This window comes from Coregonus clupeaformis, chromosome 18, assembly GCF_020615455.1.
Source record: "Coregonus clupeaformis isolate EN_2021a chromosome 18, ASM2061545v1, whole genome shotgun sequence".
Classification (NCBI taxonomy): domain Eukaryota; kingdom Metazoa; phylum Chordata; class Actinopteri; order Salmoniformes; family Salmonidae; genus Coregonus; species Coregonus clupeaformis.
This window is the reverse complement of record NC_059209.1, coordinates 5,973,920-6,000,340: the sequence shown is the minus strand read 5'-3', so window position 1 is coordinate 6,000,340 and position 26,421 is coordinate 5,973,920. Positions and strand designations below refer to the sequence as shown.

The window sequence follows — 26,421 nt, the reverse complement described above, 5'->3', positions numbered from 1 at the left end:
ATATCTGAAAATTGGGGATAGTATTTAGATTTTACAAGCTAGTTGAATTTACACTATTTCTTAAAGACCCACTCCAGCCTCCCTAGCACCTCAGTTATCACAATATTTATTTAACGAAAGGTGCATTTCAGTAGCTGGTGCAGATCTCCTCATGACATGGCACAAGTGCGTGGGTGGGCCTTTCCTCTTTTGTCCTCTACTGCTCCTCTATTGTTCCAGCAATCAAGGGGGAATGCTGATGACATGAGAGTGCACCCATCAGAGAGAACAACTCCTTGAATACAATTTTTAATTCTTCTGAAAAACACTATTTTGCTCAAGTATGTGTACTTCACCCTTACGTGCCTGTACTTTACAGTATTTACACTCTGAATATAGTTTTCCATTGGGGAATGTAAAATAAATAGCTGAAGAGGGTCTTTAATAAATCGACATCTTGATTTGAAAGGCTCTGGGAAGATACTTTTTTTGACTTTTTAGAGTGGTTGTCATAGGCCTACAGGCCAAACCAGTCCACTTTCTAATAATGTAGTTTATGAAAGTTCAATCAGGAAGGCTGGTCTGAATTCATAGCCGCGGGAAGTAGGGGTGCACCCTCAGCAATCCCCTGAAACGTCTTAAGACATTTTTCAAATATTTTGTAAAATATAACGTTTTGAGGGGAAAAAATTATCCACAAAAGTAGTGCACTGGGCCTTTAACAGTCCTGTATTAGCAAACCAATATAGCCGTCTCCTCCTGCTCATCATCATTCTGTTTCTCCAAACCTCAAATTTTGAAGTTGCTCCAAACGTCAGATTTCGAAGTTAAGGGTTAAGGTTTTGGATAAGGTCAAAACATTAAAGTTTAGGCATTCATTCCGAATGGTTAAGTTAAGGGTTAAGGTTTGTAATACGGAAAACAATTATAAAATGAGTGTGTGCCACTGGGATTAAACACGCAACCTTCAGATCCGGAGTCATGAGATTACGCCCATCTGCCACCCCCGTCCACAACGCCCTAGCAAAACCAAAGCCTACTTGATGGTAATAGCGTTCTCTGCTGCCCCTAGTGGGTGGTTTTGAAGGCATTTTCCGTCGTCCTTAGGACATGGACAGAAGTCCAATTTCAAAGTAAATCTTGAGTGATCTTGAGCCTGATGTGGTGACTATTGGGAAAGCAGCAGGTAAAATTAAGGCATTTATATCTAACCTGTGCTAATCCCAAATTGTGCAATTAAAACAGTGCACACATAGATAATGTTTCAGAACCATGGACAGTACTGCAATTTTAGGTAAAAATAGAAGAGAGCAGATTGCTGATTTCAGCACCTTGGACACTGAACAGCATTGCATCCAGGCACCGCTCCCAGCTCCCAACATAGACTATTATGGCAATACTGCACAAGATCTCTGGTATCTGCTAGTTAAACCATGCTCTGATGTGCTACAATGGTATACTGACAAGACTTTGTAATGAGCGCATGATGTCCTTTATAATACCATAGAATAAAATATGTTTTGTCTTTATCAACATTTCAACTGATGCGAAATGGTGCATTTAGTAAGGATCATTATGATATGATTATATGACATTATAAGGGGGTCTTGAAAGTGCAGCATCATGCAGGCCTTTGTAACACAGGTAACACAGCGAGACAAAGCTCAACATAAGGCATGTCATAAACTCTTAAGATACGTTCTTGTTGATAATCTTTTATTTACAGCTCAATTTAAATGTCATAGAGAAGACTTGAAGCTCATTGTTCTGTTTCAGAAATGCTGCTCTGCTTCTGACACAGCATGCTGAGTTGAACATACATAACCTGCAAGGTCCACACAAGTCATTTCATGTCCCCACAAGCCATTCAAGGTCCCCACAAGCCTTCAAGGTCCTCCAGTGGCATTGAAAAGGGTGAGAGTGGCATCAGATGGAGTCGTTGTGAAAGCTGGCCATTCCATGGAACAGCAGTCACTTTTTTGGCTACTCAGAACATGTGTGATGATGGTCCAACACAAAATGTTTACATCCATTCAAGCAGTGTCGACATTATCTCATCCAGTTTCCACTGTTTTCACATTCCAATGTAGAATTGTGCACCATTTGTGTCCATGAGCGAGAAAAATGACTTTCCTCAACTTTGTAAGCAACAAACCCTGTAGTCCTTTGTCTTTCATTGTCAGTATTCTTCTCACAGTCTGGCACACATTTTGATATTATTAGTGATTATGCCTCATCTGTTTGGGAAGGGACTGGTTAATGACGGATTTGCAAAAAAAATGTGTACAATTTGATTGCCACAACTGAAATTACCAATAGAATCCATCGGATCGATTACAGTTTTTTTCAATCCCTTTGGTGCAATTTTCACAAGTATGTGTTACATTTTCACAACTCCAAGCACAAAAATCTAAACAGATACTGTAATCAAAATGGCTCATGTTTCAAAACTCGTAAGCACATTTTGAATTGACTGAGTACAACAAACACATTCACAAAGTCACTTGTTCACTGCACCAAATCACTCTTTCAATGTGGATACATATTCAATCTAAGTATCTGCTTTTCAAAATGCAATATTCACTTTACTTTTTATATGAGTTTCTTGCCATTTGTTAACAATACAATAAACTATCACTTAATAAAACTGCTCAAAACTGATAACTACTGAACCAAAATTATGTACTGCCTACTTTACATATATGTTCGATAACTGCTGAATACTGTACATTTCTATATTTTTACCTCATAAATATATCAATCTGACATCAATTTATGTTGGAGGGTAAATCCAAATCCTATATGGATGTGGCTGTAAATACTACATCATCATTCTTCATCAGCCAGTGTGCTCCAATAGAACAAAAGGGAAAGAGTCACTCTATGTGCTACCATTTGGAATTATAGTGTAGTGCTGAAATACCTGTATTGTGTACAATAATATATTTCACTCATCATCTGAATTTCATTGGTACATTGTAAGCTGATTAATTTCAAGCAGAGCGACAGGCGATACTGTATCAGTTGACAAGTCACGTAGATAAGGTGATCTTGTACAATGTTACATGGGGCAGAAATAGCATACAACACCGCACTACGTTTTTACAGTAGCCAACTGCTTTACAATACCCCTATTTCTGATTATTTGTCCTACGTATGTACTGTATAAGGATAATGAAACTGTTAAACGGACATATTTCTCAACATGCTCACAACCTGCCATTGGATACAAATGATTTAAAAAATTGTATGTTAAGTTATTGTCAAATACTGTATGGAAAAGTACTATTCTTTCTATTGAGCACTTAAAAAAGAACAGTTTTGAAATGTGTATTTTGTATTGTTTTTCTTCCATCACTTTGGCACATTTCTCAGATGTAAGTGGTATATTTTCAAAACTCAAAACTGATAACACTTGTAATGCCCCCTGTCTTATGTTCAGAACCTTTTGTTGTGCATTCATTGGGGTTTCACACATCTTTCACCTCTGAATAGTCCGTGAAATACCATGAGAACATTTCATTTTGTCACCAATACATTAAATAGTGATAGGCTCACCATTTAGTCATTTAAACTATAATTTAATCCAACAGCAAAAAATACAAGATAGACATTTCAAAACTGTTCTTTTTAAGTGCTGAATAGAAAGAATAGTAGATGGTAAATATAATTTTCCATACAGTGTTTGACTATAACTTGTATCCAATGGCAGGTTGTGAGCATGTTGAGAAATATGTCAGTCTTACAGTTTCATTATCCTTATACAGCACACACGTAGGACAAATCATCAGAAATAGGGATATTGTAAAGCAGTTGGCTACTGTAGAAACATAGCACGGTGTTGTATGCCATTTCTGCCCCAAACATTGTACAAGATATTACGGGACTTGTCAACTGATACAGTATTGCTTGTCTCTCTGCTTGAAATTAATCAGCTTACAGTGTATCAATGAAATTCTGATAATGAGTGGAATGTATTGTTATATACAACCCAGGTATTTCAGCAGTGCATTGTACACTACACTATAATTCCAAATGGTAGCACATAGAGTGACTCTTTCCCTTTTGTCCTATTGGAGCACACTGGCTGATGAAGAATGATGATGTAGTATTTACAGCCACATTCATATAAGATTTGCTTTTAACTTCCGACATAAATTGATGTGTAATTGATACATTTAGGTAAACATATAGAGATTTACAGTGTTCAACAGTTATCAAACTATATACGTTAACTAGGCAGTACATAATTGTGGTTCAGTAGTTATCAGTTTTGAGCAGTTTTATTAAGTGATAGTTTATTGTATTGTTAACAAATGGCAAGAAACTCATATAAAAAGTAAAGTGAATAATGCATTTGAAAAGCAGATACTTAGATTGAATATGTATCCAAATTGAAAGAGTGATTTGGTGCAGTGAACAAGTCACTTTGTTAATTTGTTTGTTGTACTCAGTCAATTGAAAATGTGCTTAGAGTTTTGAAACATGAGCGATGGTGATGATCCGTTTTGATTTTTGTGCTTGTTGTGAAAATGTACCACATACTAGTGAAAATCGCACCAAAGGGATTGAAATAAACAACAACTGAAAATGGTAGTTAAAATGACTACATGGTGAGCCTAGCATTATCTGATGTATTGGTGACTAAACAAAATGTGCTCATGGTATTTCATTGAAAACTTTGATTTTGCATGAATGACTCAGGGGTGAAAGATGTGTCAAACCCCAATGAATGCACAGTCAAAGGTTCTGAACATAAGACAGGGGGCATTACACGTGTTATCAGTTTAGAATTTTGTACTTAAGAGTTTTGAAAATGTACCACTTACATCTGAAAAAAAAAGAGGGTTCTTGCTTTCAACGTGATACTAGTATTTTTATACAATGTCCATTTGATTCAATCTTACCAAACCACCCATAAGAATTATGCCTTTTTTTGTATATATGGTAATATATACACACATGTTTTATGTGTGTGTGGTATGCCTGTGTGGGTATTTGCATCGTTTCATGTTATTCACTCTCATGTTGTTCTCCATGTCTTAGAGAGAGAGAGAGAGAGAGAGAGAGAGAGAGAGAATGTGTATGTGTGAGTTTGCCTGTGTGCACATACAAACATACACAACACATCTTTGCATAACACCTCGATAAAGGATGGTGAGAGTCTACAAAGAAGACCAACAAGATTCCCACATCTCACTGAAACACTATGTTTTCATCTCTGGTTTCAAAAAAATAAAACGTCTCCTCTTATATTGGTCTTCAGTCAGCAACAAAACGTCCACACCAACAATTCACCTCCGAAGCTACATGGGGCACTCAATTCTCTCACACTGATCACACCGCTCATACCGAGGACTCCCGGGCGGTTTTGGAGCGCTGGGCCTTTTTTCGGCTGAGGAAGGGGTAGGTGGTGCAGAGGCAGCCCGACGCCACGGTCAGTCCCAGGCTTACCCAGGCGCAGAAGATGGACCAGCCGTAGCCATGGTCCACATCACCGGGCAGTCCATAGATGAAGGGTGGGTTCCGGGAGAGGTCGTAGGAGACGCTGGCAGCGTAGGTGCATAAGGAGATCGTGCAGAAGATCCCTAGAGGGGATAAATTGTTCGTTCCAAGATTTGTATTAAAGAGGCAATACAGGATTCAAATAACAACAAAAGACAGGTAAGACAGTTGAAGTAAGATCATGAGGCATTTATAAGTTATATTCTTCAAGAATCAATGACTGCTCAAAAAAATGAATGAATGAAATAATCTTATTAAATACTTTTTTCTTTACATAGTTGAATGTGCTGACAACACAATCACACAAAAATTATCAATGGAAATCAAATGTATCAACCCATGGCTGTCTGGATTTGGAGTCACCCTCAAAATTAAAGTGGAAAACCACACTACAGGCTGATTCAACTTTGACGTAATGTCCTTAAAACAAGTCAAAATGAGGCTCAGTAGTGTGTGTGGCCTCCACGTGCCTGTATGACCTCCCTACAACGCCTGGGCATGCTCCTGATGAGGTGGCGGATGGTCTCCTGATGGATCTCCTCCCAGACCTGGACTAAAGCATCCGCCAACTCCTGGACAGTCTGTGGTGCAACGTGGCGTTGGTGGATGGAGCGAAACATGATGTCCCAGATGTGCTCAATTGGATTCAGGTCTGGGGAACGGGCGGGCCAGTCCATAGCATCAATGCCTTCCTCTTGCAGGAACTGCTGACACACTCCAGCCACATGAGGTCTAGCATTGTCTTGCATTAGGAGGAACCCAGGGCCAACCGCACCAGCATATGGTCTCACAAGGGGTCTGAGGATCTCATCTCGGTACCTAATGGCAGTCAGGCTACCTCTGGCGAGCACATGGAGGGCTGTGCGGCCCCCCAAAGAAATGCCACCCCACACCATGACTGACCCACCGCCAAACCGGTCATGCTGGAGGATGTTGCAGGCAGCAGAACGTTCTCCACGGCATCTTCAGACTCTGTCACGTCTGTCACGTGCTCAGTGTGAACCTGCTTTCATCTGTGAAGAGCACAGGGCGCCAGTGGCGAATTTGCCAATCTTGGTGTTCTCTGGCAAATGCCAAAATGTCCTGCACGGTGTTGGGCTGTAAGCACAACCCCCACCTGTGGACGTCGGGCCCTCATACCACCCTCATGGAGTCTGTTTCTGACCGTTTGAGCAGACACATGCACATTTGTGGCCTGCTGGAGGTCATTTTGCAGGGCTCTGGCAGTGCTCCTCCTACTCCTCCTTGCACAAAGGTGGAGGTAGCGGTCCTGCTGCTGGGTTGTTGCCCTCCTACGGCCTCCTCCACGTCTCCTGATGTACTGGCCTGTCTCCTGGTAGCGCCTCCATGCTCTGGACACTATGCTGACAGACACCGCAAACCTTCTTGCCACAGCTCGCATTGATGTGCCATCCTGGATGAGCTGCACTACCTGAGCCACTTGTGTGGGTTGTAGACTCCGTCTCATGCTACCACTAGAGTGAAAGCACCGCCAGCATTCAAACGTGACCAAAACATCAGCCAGGAAGCATAGGAACTGAGAAGTGGTCTGTGGTCACCTATAATTTCCACCTGTTGTCTATTCCATTTGCACAACAGCATGTGACATGTATTGTCAATCAGTGTTGCTTCCTACGTGGACAGTTTGATTTCACAGAAGTGTGATTGACTTGGAGTTACATTGTGTTGTTTAAGTGTTCCCTTTATTTTTTTGAGCAGTGTATTATTCATTTAAAAGTCAAAAAATGGAGGTACCAATCCCGGATTTCCACTTTACTAACCATCCACATGGAACTGAAATTCATGAGTATAACATCAATAAATAGACCAAAAAAACACTAGTTGAAAGGAAATCTAAAACACAACTGAAATGGCAAATTAGCCACCCTATTGTGTAATGTTATAAATATGTTATACGAATGTTTACATCCGTAGAAGCAGCCTCCTGTTTGTAGCGATGAGCTATTATGAATGCCTATGGCATGTTTTATTATGCATATTATCACCTGTGTGTAATGTATTATGAATGCATCTGTACCCATTAGGCATTTACAAATTCTGCTAAAAAATAGCCTTTACTGTATGTGTTTGATGAACACTTGGGAGGAAGATTTGGACGAGAGAGAGAGAGAGAGAACTAAAGATGGAGATATAGAGATAGGCTGCAGTAAAAAAGTGGCACAGAGAGACAGAAGTTGAAAGCTGCCATCACAAAGAAACCAACAATGAGAGGGAATGAGAGAGTCTCTCTCTCTCTCACACACACACACACACACACACACACACACACACACACACACACACACACACACAGGATAGGTAGGTCATTGGCAATGAAAGCCCTAACACACACACAGGAGAGGTAGGGTGTTGGTAGTTGGCAGGCGTTGTACCTGCCATGAGGAAGAGCAGGCCGGAGACGTGCTGGGTGAGGCTCTCCTCCCAAAAGAAGCCCACTGTGGCCACAATGCTGCCACACAGCAAAACGGCAGCCGCCATCCCCAGGAACCCTGCCGTGATTCGCCGCAGATCTGAGACACACACACATATAAACATAGCACGCACACACACACACACACACACACAAGCAAGCACACAAAGATACAGACACCAGTATATACAAAAGCGTACACATAAGCACGCATGCACACACACACAGACAAACACAAAGCGTACATACACACAAGTACACACACACAAGTGAAAACATTAGCACACACGCACACACCAACATTTCCATGACAACCACCCCCTGGTAAACCCACTTGTGCTACCCCTCAACAGTCACCAAACAAACAAGGGACATTTTTGTTTTTGTTAGGTAATGCTTTGCTTTTGGTCTCCCCTGTCCTACATTTGTTACAACCCTGCCATAAGAACGACATCACGCCTGTCATAACGTAAAATGGCCAGCAACGACTGTTAAAAATAGGTGAATTTGAATGATTTCCTTAATGCATCATGACAGCATTGTGCCTTGTTTTTCAGTACATGTTATCGCAAGCATTATGTCACTCAACACACAAATGTGTTATAGCGGGATATGTTGATAGAAATATTAAATTCCTGCAATTTATGATATACTGTAACAATATTATGACACATTGATTATGACAAATTGTTAAGGCCTACTCTGCATCTCATACATTTGTCAGATCGAGTTGCAGTATCCAAACACAGGATCAAACTCAAGCAGGAAAAACACTGTCTCCGTCCCAAATAACACCCTATTCCCTACATAGTGCACTTAACAGGGAACAATTGTGCACTCAAAAGTAGTGCACTTAATAGGGAATAGCGTGCCATTTGGGATGCAAGCACTGTCTAAAGGTGGCAGGCAGACAAAGAAAACCAATCCTATTTTGACTTTGATGAATGTTCTTCCTCAGACTGGTTGTGTAGTAATAATAGACTGTGTGGAGTTAATATGTTTTTCTTGTACGAGCTGACATTTACTTCCTCCCCGTGAACATTTTCCATAACCATGTAGCAATCCACTCATCAGGGGTCGGACATTGGAGTAGGAATGTTAGCTTCGAAAGGTTAGCTTAATATATTCAGCATGTGGGTACAGTAGTAGCCTTAATACAGATCATGGTTGTCTGAAGAGATCACTATGGTTGTCTGAAGAGATCACTACGGTTGTCGGAAGAGATCACTACGGCTGTCTGAAGAGATCACTATGGTTGTCTGAAGAGATCACTACGGTTGTCTGAAGAGATCACTACGGCTGTCGGAAGAGATCACTACGGTTGTCGGAAGAGATCACTACGGTTGTCTGAAGAGATCACTACGGTTGTCGGAAGAGATCACTACGGCTGTCTGAAGAGATCACTACGGTTGTCTGAAGAGATCACTACGGTTGTCTGAAGAGATCACTACGGTTGTCTGAAGAGATCACTACGGTTGTCTGAAGAGATCACTACGGTTGTCTGAAGAGATCACTACGGTTGTCTGAAGAGATCACTACGGTTGTCTGAAGAGATCACTACGGTTGTCTGAAGAGATCACTACGGTTGTCGGAAGAGATCACTACGGCTGTCGGAAGAGATCACTACGGTTGTCTGAAGAGATCACTACGGTTGTCTGAAGAGATCACTACGGCTGTCTGAAGAGATCACTACGGTTGTCTGAAGAGATCACTACGGTTGTCGGAAGAGATCACTACGGTTGTCGGAAGAGATCACTACGGTTGTCGGAAGAGATCACTACGGTTGTCGGAAGAGATCACTACGGTTGTCGGAAGAGATCACTACGGTTGTCTGAAGAGATCACTACGGTTGTCGGAAGAGATCACTACGGTTGTCTGAAGAGATCACTACGGTTGTCTGAAGAGATCACTACGGTTGTCGGAAGAGATCACTACGGTTGTCTGAAGGTTCTAAAGGTTCCACAGCATGAAGCCAAATTAATATGGAGCACTGCCATTTGGACTTCCACTGTTATTTCATTATCAAATCTAGACACAACAGACATGTTCAGTCTACAGTACTGTATGAAGCATTGAAAAACATGTTTAAAAAAGCACACATACAAAACATGTAATTATTTATTTAAAAAAATACACAATACAAGGGATAGGAAGAGCAAGTAACAGTAAAGATATTCCCCAATAAATAATGGAAATAATATGGGTAGTGATACAATGATATTGTTTGAGCAAAGATGGTGGTAGAAATGTGCCCCAAATCCGTAAGATGAAAGTTTTTGCACCAACGACTACCTGGAAAAGCTCATCTTAAAGGATCCTAACACTACTCATGACAGACGTCTGACCATCCCACCGCAGACACCAACACAGGTCAGTCGTGGGGCACCTGGAATCAAACTTCTCACACCAAGACCATCTAACCATTATTCGAAAGACTCTGGCCCAGACCAAACCGGAAATGAGAGAGCCTTTCTACCTCTGGTTTGTTGGACATTGCTATGTGGGAAATGAATGGGGAAAGAATGGGATTTTAGGATAAACACTGAAAATAAGATCTGAAGTTAACACAGGCTTAGGAGATCTTATATGTTTTGTTCTATGAGATAATATCAGCCAGTTTACATTACCTTTATGAATTATAAAGTATTTATGTGCTTTATGTTGCTTTACATAAATGCTTAAAAATTCACAAAGTGACGTTAGCTGAGGAAGATTATCTCATAGAACGAAACCTATAAGATCTCCTAAGCCTATGCTTACCACAGACCTAATTTTTGGCGTTTATCCAAACCCCATAGGCATTGGCCAACGAGCCATTGTGCAGTTAGCCTCCTTTAGTGCCTACAAAAAGACACCATTACTATTGCTCTCTATAAAAAACAGCTAGCCATGCAAGCGGTTTAATTGCAGGTGGTTCTGGGACATTGAGTCTGCAATACTTACGTAAGAGATGCCATTCATCTTGCTGAATGGTTCTCGTCAGGTTGAGTGGGATGTTTCGAAGCCGAATAGGCTGAGAGAAATGGTACTTGACAGTTGTGCATCGGTCCGCAATACCTGTGGAGAGAATGGATTACTAAAAAGCTCTACGTTTTAACATTACAACGAGCAAAATCTTTGCCCTACTTGCATATCTTTACTTGAGGTTGCCATAAAGTGTATATGGCATAATGCCATATTATAATGGATTGTTTTGATAGGCTTACATGATATTATTGAGTCATTAATACTTTATGTAACGTTTATAATCATGTAGAAAAGTTTCATTTAACGTTTAATGTCATAACAGCTTTATGTCAGTGATTGTTAACAAAAACTGGGTGACATAAAGCAGGCATTGCATATTATACAGGGCATGCCTATAACAGTGTTATACATTTGATCTGTCAGGTCGCATTGTAAAGGGCCATTGCAACACTCCATTTTTTTACCCTACCTCAAACTGTGACATTTGAGAGAGCTCTTGTATTTCCATGCAGTGGCTAACTTGGTTTGAAAAGGGTAAACACTGTGACGTTTACTTGGATTTGAAGCAACCTATGACTTGGGTGTTCAGTTTCCCTTTCACGCATGCATTGTAGTCTACTGTAGAGTTGAGTTGGTAGAGTAATCAACTATATGCAGGACAAATTCATTTCACTTGGCCTGTGCTGTTGCCTATTTAGTTATTTTTCCAAACTGGACAGGTTTTGACAGGTTTTGACAGGTTTACATAATGAGTTCTCAGTAACACTTTATAAGGTACCCTTTTTAAAGGGTTTAGAATGCATTTACAAATGATGAAATAACTGTTATAAACCGTTTAGAAAAGGTACCTTTATAAAGGCTACCTATAAAGTGTTACCAAGTTACCTTTGCTGGTGTCACTGTATGTGAGCTACTGTAAAATGTTGTCTCTTTCTTGTATGAGAGTACAGTAGACGCCCCATGAGTCCTATGTTGCTGGTGAGGCGGACTCTTTGACCTTCTGTCCTTATTTCTAGCTGAGCTCCCACAACTTGAATTGGTAGGACAGAATCTAGACAGTTTCCCATCGAATGAAGCACTGATGCTCTTTAAAACACTTTTTTTATACAAAATCTTAACACTTGTGGTCCACATCTACTTAATGCATGGGAACCGCTACCATTTCATACTTGGTAGAAATGATGAAGCATCATCAGGTGCATATTGAGCAATAAGGTCTAAGAGACAACTCCTTTGATATGAGATTGAGTAGCCTTAGCCTCTTAGAAAAAAAAGTGCTAAATAGAATCATACAGGGTTCTTCGGTTTCTCCCTATAAGGGAACCCTTTTTTGGTGCTGGGTAGAACCCTTTACAGAGAGTTGTATTTAGAACCCTCTATGTAGGGTTCTTCAAAGAACCCCCTGTACATGGTTCTACCTAGAACTCCATGTGAAGGGTTCTGCCTAGAGCCCTCTATGAAGGGTTCTACCTAGAAACATTTGATCATCTAAAGGTTCTTCCTAGAACCATCTATGAAGGGTTCTACTGAGAACCCTTTTATCTTATGAGGATTCTTCCTAGAACCCGCTATTATTTATGACAGTACATTACATACACTACCAGTCAAAAGTTTGGACACACCTACTCATTCAAGGGTTTTTACTTTATTTATTACTATTTTCTAAAACTGTGAAATAACACAAGTGGTAAACAAATCGAAATATATTTTATATTTGAGATTCTTCAAATAGCCACCCTTTGCCTTGATGACAGCTTTGCACACTCTTGGCATTCTCTCAACCAGCTTCATGGGGTAGTCACCTGGAATGCATTTCAATTAACAGGTGTGCCTTCTTAAAAGTTAATTTGTGGAATGTATTTTCGTCTTAATGCGTTTGAGCCAATCAGTTGTGTTGTGACAAGGTGTGTGTATGGCAAGAACAGCTCAAATAAGCAAAGAGAAACGACAGTCCATCATTACTTTAAGACATGAAGGTCAGTCAATACTGAACATTTCAAGAACTTTGAAAGTTTCTTCAAGTGCAGTCACAAAAAACATCAAGCGCTATGATGAAACTGGCTCTCATGAGGACCGCCACAGGAAAGGAAGACCCAGAGTTACCTCTCCTGCACAGGATAAGTTCATTAGAGTTACCAGCCTCAGAAATTGCCATCTCAACTCAACTGCAGTGGACTTACTCTTCTTTCTAAAAAAAACTTCCTTATTATATTTGTAATTCTCCATAGGCGAAGTTATGGGCTTTCTTATTTAAGGCACACTTAACCAGCATGCCTACCACAGCATTCTGCAGCGATATGCCATCCTATCCCATCTGGTTTGGGCTTAGTGGGACTATCATTTGTTTTTCAGCAGGACAATGACCCAACACACCTCCAGGGTATGAAAGCAGCCGGGGAAGAAGAAGGACGAATGAGACCGTTTGAGTGCCTCATTTTCCGGGATAGATAGGGGGTAAACACGGCCCGTCGGTGGGGACACTCCAGGGAGTAAGTCAATAGCACAGTCCCCTGGGTGATGTGGTGGCAGAGTGGAGGCCTTAATTTTACTGAAGACATTGCTGGACTGGGCGTATTCAGATGGTATGGTCGGTGGTGGCTCTGCAGGGTAGGCTGAGACAACTGGTGAAGCAGGTAGAAGACCAGGAAAGTAGTTCACCTTGTCGCCACGAGATGGCAGGGTCGTGACGACAAAGCCAGGGGTGTCCGAGGATGAGTGGCTGTTTGGGGGCTGAGAGTTCCATGAGAGTTCCATGAGTTGAATGGTTTCGGTGTGGAAGACTCCAATCTGGAGGGTAATGCTCTGTGTCAGGTGCGTAATGAAGCCCGTGCCCAATGGCTGCCCGTCCAGGGTGTTAATCCTTAAGGGAGGGGTGACAGGTGTAAGATCAATGTCAAGCTTTGTACTAGCTGGTGATCGATAAAACTACCTGCTGCTCCCGAATCTATCAAGCCCTCTACGTACTTCGTAACCCCCTTCACAGTTATCAATACTGGGATGGAGAATTGCTTCTAGGAGATATTTAGAAATACGGACTCTCCTACCTGCATGACAGCGGAGGGACCCTTCTCATCTCTCCGTGGGGGGCGAACAGGGCAATGGCTTAGTAGATTATCTTTCCCTCCACAGTATAGGCAGAGCCCTTCTTGGATCCGCCTTTGACGTTCGATACGAGGGAGAGGAGCATGGCCCAACTGCATGGGCTCTGGAAGACTAAAATGTAAAATGTAAGACTCGGACGGGATGACGGAATCATGGAAAGAGAAGGTTTCGGGTTCCTGGGTGGCAGAGTTCTTCGGCAGTCGGCGCGATGAGGTGGTCGATGGAGATACAAATGTATTGATTTAAATCCTGAAGGTCACCTCTACAGGCCAGCTCCGCCTGAAGTTCCCTGTTGAGCCCTTGTCGGTAGACGGTAAGTAAAGCGGCCTCACTCCATCCACTCCCTGCAGCCATGGTGCGGAACTCGAGGGCATACTCGGCAGCTGAATTGCGTCCTTGTTGAAGGTCTATGAGGAGGTCTCCTATAGGACGACCGGAAGGAGAGTGATCGAATACCTCTTTGAAGAGGGTGTGGAAAGGGGCCTCGGATCCGAGATCTGTGCTGTTGGCAGTCCAAATGGCGGTGGCCTAATCCAGGGCTTTGCCTGTGAGTAGAGACACAACAAAATTCACCCTGCTCTTTTCGGTGGTGAAGTTAGTGGGGTTGTGCTCAATGTATTTGCTGCATTGCATCAGAAATCCCTGACATTTCCCAGGTGAACCGTCATATTTTCCAGGCATGGATATGAATGAAGGAGGGCTATGGGTTACGATAGCTGGCATCGGCGGAGTAGGGATAGGCTGGCGGAGAAGATGGCCGATTACCTCCATACTCTTGCCGGGTTAGGCGCCACTGTAGCTCCGCTGAATCCATTCCATTTTTGGTGAGGCATTCTGTAATGAATACTCAGGGAGAAAAAGGTGTAGATTCACGCGCAGAGCGCGGCAGGTGTTTATTACGCCTTCACAGAAGGCAGGAATCGTGGTCACAGGCAGGCAATGGTCATACACAGGTAGGCAAACAGGCAGGAGAATCAAAAACTAGGACTGAAGGCTAAAACTGGTTCTCACAAACGAGCTATAAAAAGGCTTAATAGAGTCAAAACGAACAATACCTCACAAGGCACAAACAGAAAGAACTGAACTAAATAAGGAGCTGATGAGACCAGGTGAGTAACTAACACAGGTGAAATCAATGAACAAAAATGAAAGACAGGGCTACATTCAAGAACACAAAGAAACAGGGCTACGTTCAAGAACACAAGGTGAACTAAGAAAATAAATACAGTACCTTACACCTTCACAGGTTGAAGAAGATTTCAAATGAAATCAACGTTGACAGAAACCAAAGGGTAGGTAAGCACCTCAGCTGCTTTAAATGCAAGGTGGCAAGTGGGTTTCGGTGACATTTCACCCCCGGCTTAATCAGGGCGACATTAATCTTGATGGACTGGACACTGTGGGGAAATGTTCTCCTTTCATCCCGATCGACTTTTTGAGAACCTTGAAAAAACTTTGTAGGGACTTGAACTTCAGCACATTGGGCATTAATTCACTGTATCAGTCTTAGAAAACGTTTATTCTGGCTTTTCCCTGAAGGAGAACCCTTTATGGTTGTAGGTAGAACGCTTTCAATCAAATAAACCTTTTAGATCCTTTTTTTTTTTTCCATAGAGAAGGTTCTTAAGAACCCTGTAGAATGTTGAACCTTTTTCCCTCTAGAATAAAAAATAGCTTCTAAAGGGGTTCTTTGTGGGTAAAGGGGTGTACACTCTTAGAAAAAAAGGTCTACAACCTAAAAGGGTTCTTAGGCTGTCCCCAAAGGAGAACCCTTTGAAGAACCCTTGTTGGTTCCAAGTAGAACCATTTTGGGTTCCATGTAGAACCCTTTCCACAGAAAGTTTTACATGGATCCCAAAATAGTTCTACCTGGAACCAAAATGGGTTTAACTGGAATCAAAAAGGGTTTTCCTATGGGTACTTTTTCTAAGAGTATTCAATCAACATTTAGGCTTATGGATGGCTCTATTGGTGATTTGACTGGGATAACAACACAAACAAACCTTTCCAAGGCCAGTCTACAACGATTACCACTTGGGAAAATGTGAAAATGTTCCTCATAAATTAGCCTATTACTAACCTAAATCATTAGGCTGTAATTTCCCAGCACCCTCATCATGATGCGACAGATATATAAATCATAGTAGCCTACTAAAGCAAACCTTGGTAATGAGTTTGAAATAGCAGTTCATGGTCCTGGAAATTAGTTTGGGCGTGTATAATCATGAGCCGTTGTGTATGAGCCCCCATAAACCTTGTTTTGACGCAATGCACGTATGCAGAATCATCACCACAGTTGGAGGCTACCTCGATTAAAGGAATGCAAAACAGTCCTTGCCTATAGTCATGGATTATTGACAGCAAATTTGACAGCTGTTTTTCTTTTCTCCCACTTTTTAGTATGCACATTAAAACTTACCCTTTGATATGAGTTTATCGATATCCCGGTCCATGCCTTGAAAGTAGCATTTTCTCCACAGTCCAGAATATGTGGAGAACAACGGACGCCCACATTCCGTCTCAAGAATCCCCATCCCCAGTATCGCCCTCCAGTTCTCAAGCAATTCCTCGTCTCTACTCCCGACGTGAATCGGCTTCAAAAGCGCCACGTTCCGTTTGGAGTTACCGTTGTCCACAAGAGGCAAGTGGTATATTGGCATCTCCCTGTTTTTCTGGTCGTTAGAATCCGAACCATACTTGTCGCAGTTCTCCTTATGCCTTCTGGTATCTGTCTCGTACCAATGGTCGGTGAAGATAGCGGTGACCAGCAAGAGTAAAGAGACAACGCTCATGGACAAGCTCAGAGCGGTTGAAAGAGCTTGTTTCTCCATGGCTCAAACATCAGCGCTCGGCTCTATGCGCACAGGTTAGTCGTGTTGACAGTCGGACGCCCCTTCTTCCAGAACCTGCTATTCCAGTTACTAAGCATCTTTACGCATCCTCTGACCTGCGAGCACGGTCCACAGTCGAGACCGCATTGGCTGCTTCCCACCAGCGGGTTGCTGACATGGAAGATACAACAACACAGGTGGATCGGTCCGGTGCCTGCAGGCGTGCTGGGTGTCGGCTCAGCTCCGCACTTGCCTCTCTGTGGTCGAGATTACTAGTGTTTACCTGTATAAACCACACCACTCCTCTCGCTTTTTCCCTCTCCTCAGCACCTGGGCTTGAAGTCGTGTCCTCTTCGTCGGTGACCCAGTCGGGTAAAACTCCTCCTATTGGCATGGAGAGGAAAATGACAATCTCCCGGAGGCGACACAGCGTGTGAGGGAATGTCAAGGTTGTCCTACTCTTTCACACAGTCAGTAATAAAGATGGGTGTGTCTATAAGAGAAAATAATGTGTTTCCTGTGACTCCAAGGCTCCAAATGCGTCCTCATTTTGATGAAACATCAACACTCCCAATACAACAACTAACAGTTTGACCATTTGAATGTGTAAAACAAAAATGTCTCTCTCTCTCTCTCTCTCTCTCTCTCTCTCTCTCTCTCTCTCTCTCTCTCTCTCTCTCTCTCTCTCTCTCTCTCTCTCTCTCTCTCTCTCTCTCTCTCTCTCTCTCTCTCTCTCTCTCTCTCTCTCTCTCTCTCTCTCTCTCTCTCTCTCTGATGCACAGACACACACATCACACACACAGAACAGGTCCAAACGTTTGACTATCTACCTACGCCTGAATGAAATAAATACTAAAAACAAACCCTTTTGAGTGCGGACCAGCTACACAATGTTGGAATTCTATTACATTTTGGTCGACACACCTGTTCTGAGCGCAGTGGTCACACAAACTTTCAAGGAATGATGTGAGCCATCACTGCAGTACTCTCTCTCTCTTACACACACACACACACACACACACACACACACACACACACACACACGCTACCAAACAATTGACTCCCATTCAAAATCCTATTTTCACTAACCCCTAAAACTAACCCTAACCTTTAACCTAACCCTAACCTTAACCCTAACATTAACCCCAAACCCCTAATCCTAAACCAGACCCCTAACTCCTTACCCTAAACCTAACCCCTAACCCTAATTCCAATCCTAACCCTAATTGTAACCCTAAACCTAACCCCTAAGCCTAAAATAGCATTTTTCCTTATGGGGAGTCTGGTGAAAAGTCCCCACTTGTCCGAATTTTCCTTGTTTTATTATCCTTGTGAGGATTTCTGGTAATGAACCCCCCCCCACCCCACCTCCCAAAAACAAAAACAACAACAACAAAAAAACCAGTTTCAGAATGGGTGGCAAGGAATAAGTTAGTCCTTAATATTTCAGAAACTAAAAGCATTGTATTTGGGACAAATCATTCACTAAACCCTAAATCTCAACTAAATATTGTAATGAATAATGTGGAAATTGAGCAAGTTAAGGAGACTATATTGCTTGGAGTAACCCTGGATTGTAAACTGTCATGGTCAAAACATATTGATACAACAGTAGCTAGGATGGGGAGAAGTCTGTCTATAATAAAGCGCTGCTCTGCATTCTTAACAGCACTATCAACAAGGCAGGTCCTACAGGCCCTAGTTTTGTCGCACATGGACTACTGTTCAGTCGGGTGGACAGGTGCCACAAAGATGGATTTACAGCACATAGTTTGGACACCCATGCATACCCCACAAGACATGCCACCAGAGGTCTCTTCACAGTCCCAAGTCAAGAACAGACTATGGGAGGCGCACAGTCCTACATAGAGTCATGACTACATGGAACTCTATTCCACATCAAGTAAATCATGCCAGCAGTAAAATTAGATATAAAAAACAGATAAAAATACATCTTATGGAACAGAGGGGACTGTGAAGCAACACAAACATAGACACATGCATGCAAACACAGGATAACAAAGGCACTATACACACGTACACATGGATTTTGTGTTATAGATATGTGGTAGTAGAGTAGAGGCCTAAGGGCACACACTTAATATGTTGTGAAATCTGTTATGAATGTATTGTAATGTTTTTTTTATGAATAACTGCCTTAATTTTGCTGGACCCCAGGAAGAGTAGCTGCTGCCAAGGCAGCAGCTAATGGGGATCTATAATAAATACAAATACAAATACAAATACACACGCACACAATGGCCATATCAAAGTGAACTCATGAACAGAGTTCATGAACTGTATACTGTTGCACATAAAGCTTTCAGGGGACATATCCAAAATGTCAGGATTTTCAACAATCCCCAATCAGTCCCCAAACAAATTATCAATAGCCATTTCAGCATCATGCTATTGTAATTCTATTCTGTGACAGTATCAAAGTCTGAATTGAGTTCATAGTGATTAAATAATTGCCACCAAGCGAGCATTGCTGAAATGGATTTGTGGGTGTTTATTTGGCTTGTTTGATTGCGCCTTTGCCAGCTCTAATAATGGCCCATTAAAATGGAGCCTGGATGTGTGCCTGGCATGACAAAAATGGCATAAATGAACATGTAAATGGTGATGACAGTGATTGCAATCTGTACTGGTGGAGTGGACATGGGAAAACATTGAGCAATTAAATTGGCACATTTGCTAGGTTGACCAAATTGGTACAAATTACAGTAAATTAAGTAATTTGATCAAAATAACACTGCAGGGCATTGGAAAATGTTACTTTCACATGGTGTGGGCCATTGTCTTTGTTGAATATATTTTTGTGCTGTGCATTCCTATTTTCAGATTAGTGTAGGCCTAGGGAGTAGGGACAGATCCATCTAGTGACACCTGTTTTTCTCTGGAGGGTATTACACAAAGGCAGGACATAAAGGGAAATTAAGAATAAGAATGATGTGTGATATGGTCAAGTGTAAAAACGCATTGGCTTTGTATTAGTCACCTTGCCATCATTCAGTAATAAGGACTTTTTAATAGTACTGTACAATAATAAATTCAATAAAATAGTAAGTTATAAATAATACATTTCTTGTAAACTTTCCACATGCACAAATGCTTAGTAATTTTTGCTCACAAGGTAATTAATTATAATAAATTCACACAATATGATTGTTTGTATGGTTATTATTTTGTGTGCTCTCAAGTTTCCCTGAAAAGTAAAACAATGTATCAATATAGTAGCCTAACGCAGCATATTAAACTGGATGGTTCCAGCCCTGAATGCTGATTGGCTGACAGCCGTGGTATACCACGGGTACAACAAAACATGTATTTTTACTGGTTACCAGTTTATAATAGCAATAAGGCACCTCGGGGCTTATTGCTTAATTATACCATAATTATTGATTGATATAATCAAACTCATAAAATCTTTTTTCCAAGTTTATGATCTTAATTTTCCTAATTCTCAAATTCTATTCTATTCTATTCTATTATATTCTATTCTACTCTATTCTATTCTACTCTATTCCAACTCTGGATGTTAGTGAGAACGAGAAGAAAGGAACCAGCTGTAAACAAGTAGAGGATTACTGGGGTATTCATGATCCTCGTGTCAAAGAGATTTCTGTAGGCTACACAAAACCAAACCAGTCGCTCCTAAACTCTGGTTTCAGATCAGTTTAGCGTTTCTTCCCCAACGACTGAGAATTTGTGGACGCTAAACTGATCCTAGATCTGTGCCCAGGGGCAGAATTCTACCGGAGCCCCAGTCAGCCAGCGACCCACCCTCTTGTCGCCCATTCCTTGCATTCCCCTTTTAGACAAGCCAGCTGGCTGCGGCGCACGCGCAGTGCGCAGAGGAGGCCATGTTAAAGTTACAGTGAAGTCAGGCTGTGATTTTTTCTGACGACGTATGTTTATATTGTATGTTTGTCGTTATTTGTGGTGTCAGTGTCCCAACAACTATAACGACTGGATAAGGAAACAGGGGACCTAAAAATGGCTTCCACTTTCGACCTTTCAAGGCGAAATCCGCAAGAGGATTTCGAGCTTATACAGAGAATTGGGAGCGGGACCTACGGAGATGTATACAAGGTAAAAAGGGATTTTAGCTATACATTGTCTTCTTTTTTGATAAACCATTGATATGCTACCAATAAAGACATTGTTATTGGCAACATGACTACAATGTAGGAACTTGGAGTAGCCTTCAGGAGTTTAGCCAGTCGGGCAACAACTTGTCAACAGTGGTTGTTGAACTAGTTTATCCAAGCTGTTAGCATGTTTACCAACTCGCTACATATGTGTTCCAATTCACAAAGGAATTCTACCGATTCTTGTAATAAATGCATACGTATCCCGGTGAAATTCCACGAACGATATTGTTACAATGTTTCAATTTGCTTTCACAGTGTTGTCATCGCTATGCCTAGACCAATAATGGACTAAAGGAGCCTAACGTTACTGGTTATAGTCAAAAGACCTTACACGTTCTGTTTCTTCTTCTATGGTATATTGGCGATCGCAAAATTTAATGTGCATCCCGTCACCTACTGTACGGGATGGAAACAGGATTCCCCCTCAAAAATGACCCAAAAATAAATACATAGACTAAACTAAATCAAACAACTTTTCTGTAAAAAAATAAAACAGATCTGATCGCTACACAGGCTCAAGGGGAACCTGGGAGGGCGGGTCAACCGGCCCCAGTACCCCATGCAAGTCCCAAAATCTTTTCTGCCCCACATACAATGTAAAGTTTCTTAGACTTCTTTGAGACTTGTGCGTTACAATTTATAACTGTGGCAATGAATGCCATGAAATCGACCTTTTTAACATACATGGTTTCTTTTGACTGGCAGAAAACATTTAGTACAGGCTGTGGTGTGTCCACTATCATATCTTCACTAGCGTCACTTGTTTTCTCAATTATTTTAAATCACCTCTGCATAGGAGATTCGATTGGCCACTATAACTTTTGCTACCTCAATCTCCTTCACCCTTACAGGGCACTCTAGGAACTCGGGATCATGATCCCCACCACAATTGCAACACCGCCGTCCTTCTACACACCGTTCTTCAGTATACTCTGTCCATCTGCACCTCACTTGAAACATGGCCAAATCCTTTACAATTCTTACACTGCAATGCTTTGGGGAGAAAGCTCTTACAACGTATATTACATAACCAAGCTTCACATGCTTGGTATTTGCTCTTTATAAAAAAAAAAAAAACAGAACCAACAGACTTTCTTATTTTTCGCCATTCATCAAACGTGTCAGACGCCGGGCACCAACCACACCGGGAATTCTCTTCAGGTATTCAACCTGAACATCCGTCGTCACCATATTGGCGATCGCAAAATTTAATGTGCATCCCGTCACCTACTGTACGGGATGGAAACAGGATTCCCCCTCAAAAATGACCCAAAAATAAATACATAGACTAAACTAAATCAAACAACTTTTCTGTAAAAAAATAAAACAGATCTGATCGCTACACAGGCTCAAGGGAACCTGGGAGGCGGGTCAACCGGCCCCAGTACCCCATGCAAGTCCCAAAATCTTTCTGCCCCACATACAATGTAAAGTTTCTTAGACTTCTTTGAGACTTGTACGTTACAATTTACAACTGTGGCAATGAATGCCATGAAATCGACCTTTTTAACATACATGGTTTCTTTTGACTGGCAGAAAACATTTAGTACAGGCTGTGGTGTGTCCACTATCATATCTTCACTAGCGTCACTTGTTTTCTCAATTATTTTAAATCACCTCTGCATAGGAGATTCGATTGGCCACTATAACTTTTGCTACCTCAATCTCCTTCACCCTTACAGGGCACTCTAGGAACTCGGGATCATGATCCCCACCACAATTGCAACACCGCCGTCCTTCTACACACCGTTCTTCAGTATACTCTGTCCATCTGCACCTCACTTGAAACATGGCCAAATCCTTTACAATTCTTACACTGCAATGCTTTGGGGAGAAAGCTCTTACAACGTATATTACATAACCAAGCTTCACATGCTTGGTATTTGCTCTTTATAAAAAAAAAAAACAGAACTAACAGACTTTCTTATTTTTCGCCATTCATCAAACGTGTCAGACGCCGGGCACCAACCACACCGGGAATTCTCTTCAGGTATTCAACCTGAACATCCGTCGTCACCCCTGAGATGACTCCTTTGATGGGTGGTCTACTCCGAAGTTCAAAACACAAAACTGCTGTTGTCCGGATTCACTGCAATCTTCACTGCAATCTTCCTCTGTTCTTCAGAAATACAATTAATCAAAATAAGACCACTCCTGGTCACCCTGACAGACTCCACTTTTCCCAGTGCATACTTCACAATTTTCAACACCTCAAACGGGTCTCCTTACTCAACAAACGCATCCCAACAAGAAGCGATTCATTATCATTCATACACACGTCCTCCAATTTTAGACAATTTCCTTTTTGTTCCAGTTTTTGATACTATTGTTGTCCATTCAGAACATTCGTCTTCACCAACTTTGCTTGATTCGACCTCAGCGACCACTTCCGCCATCTTTCCCTCCTCCGTCCCCTCCCACATGTTCTGTTTAACCCTTTAGACCCCAATAGAATTCTAGAATGCTGCTGTAGATTACTGAGAACATCTGGCAGTCCGACGGACGAATCTGGTTTTGGCGGATACCAGGAGAACGCTACCTGCCCCAATGCATAGTGCCAACTGTACAGTTTGGTGGAGGAGGAATAATGTTGTGGGGCTGTTTTTTAGGGTTCGGGTTAGGCCCCTTAGTTCCAGTGAAGGTAAATCTTAACGCTACAGCATACAATGACATTCTAGATGATTCTGTGCTTCCAACTTTGTGGCAACAGTTTGTGGAAGGCCCTTTCCTGTTTCAGCATGACAATGCCCCCGTGCACAAAAATGGTTTGTCAAGATCGGTGTGGGAGAACTTGACTGGCCTGCACAGAGCCCTGACCTCAACCCAATCGAACACTTTTGGGATGAATTGGAACGCCGACTGCGAGCCAGGCGTAATCGCTCCAACATCAGTGCCCGACCTCACTAATGCTCTTGTGGCTGAATGGAAGCAAGTCCCCACAGCAATGTTCCAACATCTAGTGGAAAGCCTTCCCAGAAGAGTGGAGGCTGTTATAGCTGCAAAGGACCAACTCCATCTTAATGTCCATGATTTTGGAATGAGATGTTCGACAAGCATGTGTCCACATACTTTTGGTCATGTAGTCTGACACCACATTCATGGCAATAGGAATAACAGTCATTTTGTCTTCCATTGTGTAAAGACACTATCAAAAAACTATTAACGCTCAACACAACAAAAAACCCTAGAGTATTTAAATTGTAGTAAATTACTCACTTAAAATGTACCAAGAATAATAGATTATACTTGTAAATATTATTATTTACAAAATGTGACCAGAGGACAATATTCAGAAAGTAAAAAACAAAACACCCAAAGTAGGCTATTTGATTGACAACGATTCCTACTTCTGTAACAATGTAAAAATTCAAAACTATTCAGAGACTATTTCAAAATGTAGGTAATCTCTGTAGAAATAGTACCTACAATTCAGTGAATGGAACAAGTATTAGATAGAGACCGATAAAGAGAAAAGATACACACACAACAACTGTTCAGAGACAATAAAAGATTTGTAGGAGAAATTCATATTTCACTGTCACTTTAGTATTTGCATTTAGCCTACAACATGTCATGGAACTTCTGGGAAGCACCGCCCCTTCCTGCAAAGTGGCACAGAACACATAGAGCACCCAAAGAGATTTCTACACATCTCCCACTCTTTGCCCTGCGTCCACTCCAGATGCACACCACTACCTCGCTTGCGCCTTCAATCTTCACCTGCTTTCAAATTAGTTACAACTCGGTCCTCCTCTTCCTCCCACTGTAGCCATATCACAAAGTGGATGCACAAGCTGCATGTTGAATGCCTTCAAGCGACCAGCGCCTGGTTTTCTGGGAAGGGGCCTTTGCAGGGTCCCCCCGACAATGTACGCATTTATGATGGCAATGTTGAGCATCCCCCAAAACACATACTTCCACCATTCTCTGCCTGTGCGTCCAACATTGTAATAGCTCCTCAGTTGGTCAAGATTGTCAACCCCGCCTATTTTCTTGTTGTAATCCATTACAAGCTCTGGAACAGATAAAGTTCCTACCACTTTTAAAAACAACTCCAAAACCCTACCACTGTCACTTTAGTCCCAGGCTGTGTGACAGTGGCAAATAGCCTCCCATTCCACCCACACACACACTCACTCTCTCTTGCTCTCTCTCTCTCCTCCAATCAACTCTTGCTTTCTTGCCTGACAGACTAACTACAGAGTTCGCCAATGTTAGCTGATTAGTTCCAAAGCTGGCACAATTTCCAAATGATATTAGCTGGCTATGTAAACAAATATCCAACTCATCATATGAGCTCTGCTGCGGGCATCTACTACCCCTAACCACGACAGCTAAGCTGTCAAATAATAGGAAAACGAGGCAATGTATAGCCTATGAATATCTGCACCTAGAAACATGACAAACCATAACCTAAGCACAACAGATAAACACAAATGACTCTAGCCTTCATTTCGGTGGCTAGATAGCTAGTTGTCTGTCTGGCTATCTAGTGAAAGTGACAGCTGAAGTTGACGCTTCGTGAGCGCAGGCCAAATGTACAACTTTTCTTGCCTGACAGACATACTAGTTAGCTAGCTAGCTATAGCAAGCAGCTTGGGCCGTTTCCATATGAATTACATCGGTAGAAACAATACAAAACAACCAACTAGTTAGTTGACTATATACAGCTTAACACTACAACTATTTCCATGAGACAGAGAGCATTCATTCGAGCTTCACCGCTGATGTGCTCGTCTGTACCAACCAAGTTATTATGACATGACAGGACTTGCTTATCTGTGAGCTATTTCCAAAGTTTCACAGCATCAAACATCGGAACAACACTAAACCTATATCTGCTGTTTACTTATTTCACTCACCTCGACATCATCGCTTTCAAAGTGCAAGGACGTGTGCGAATCCGTATCACCAACCAACATATATAAAGCCTCTTTCACAGTGAAAGGTCGTGTCTGCTTCGGTGCTGTCATTTTGAGTAATGAAGAAAACTGACAACTGGCTGACGACAACAGCCATTCGAATCCGACAACAAGGCAGTTCAGCCACTACAGTAATTTAAAGAAAGAAGCCGTCATGCGTCGCTTAGTGATTCTAAAGGGATTTGTTATAGGCAAATTGATTCTTGAAGCTAAAACAGCCAAATACTCACTCTAAATGTGAATCGATTCTCAATTGTGGTACTGTTCTAGAAACATAAATCACTCTACTTTCAAATCACATCAAAATAATTTCACAAATGCAAAATACACACTTACTGTTATAACCGTTTTAAACACAGTTGCAGCCGATAGTGTTTTTCAATGACAACACATTTGTGGCGTCCGTCTTCCATTTAAACACAGGTGTTTGGAGACGCAGATAGCTAATTAGCATAGGTAGTCCACTCTGTCTTTCTTCTCTTTTCGTAAACAAGCACTGTAACATGAAAATATGGCCTTGTGGGAAC

General features: G+C 41.8%; 1 protein-coding gene across 1 annotated transcript; it reads right to left on the bottom strand.

The window, feature by feature from the left end:
- Positions 1 to 1,678: 1,678 nt before the first annotated feature.
- On the bottom strand, positions 1,679 to 17,382 carry LOC123493065 (transmembrane protein 178A-like). The gene is made up of 4 exons (XM_045226753.1): positions 16,404 to 17,382; positions 10,859 to 10,972; positions 7,878 to 8,015; positions 1,679 to 5,567 (listed from the first exon to the last, which is right to left on the bottom strand). The coding sequence occupies exons 1-4, from the start codon at positions 16,813 to 16,815 to the stop codon at positions 5,326 to 5,328; spliced, it is 906 nt and encodes a 301-aa protein (XP_045082688.1). The 5' UTR covers positions 16,816 to 17,382; the 3' UTR covers positions 1,679 to 5,325.
- Between the last annotated feature and the right edge of the window lie 9,039 nt (positions 17,383 to 26,421).

Excerpts from the sequence above, each read along its gene's own strand:
- LOC123493065 (XM_045226753.1), bottom strand. The coding sequence starts at position 16,815 with ATGGAGAAACAAGCTCTTTCAACCGCTCTGAGCTTGTCCATGAGCGTT. Across the intron at positions 10,973-16,403 it reads CGATAAACTCATATCAAAGG|GTATTGCGGACCGATGCACA; the intron begins GTAAGTTTTAAT and ends TTCTCTCCACAG. Across the intron at positions 8,016-10,858 it reads AGATGAATGGCATCTCTTAC|ATCTGCGGCGAATCACGGCA; the intron begins GTAAGTATTGCA and ends TGTGTGTCTCAG.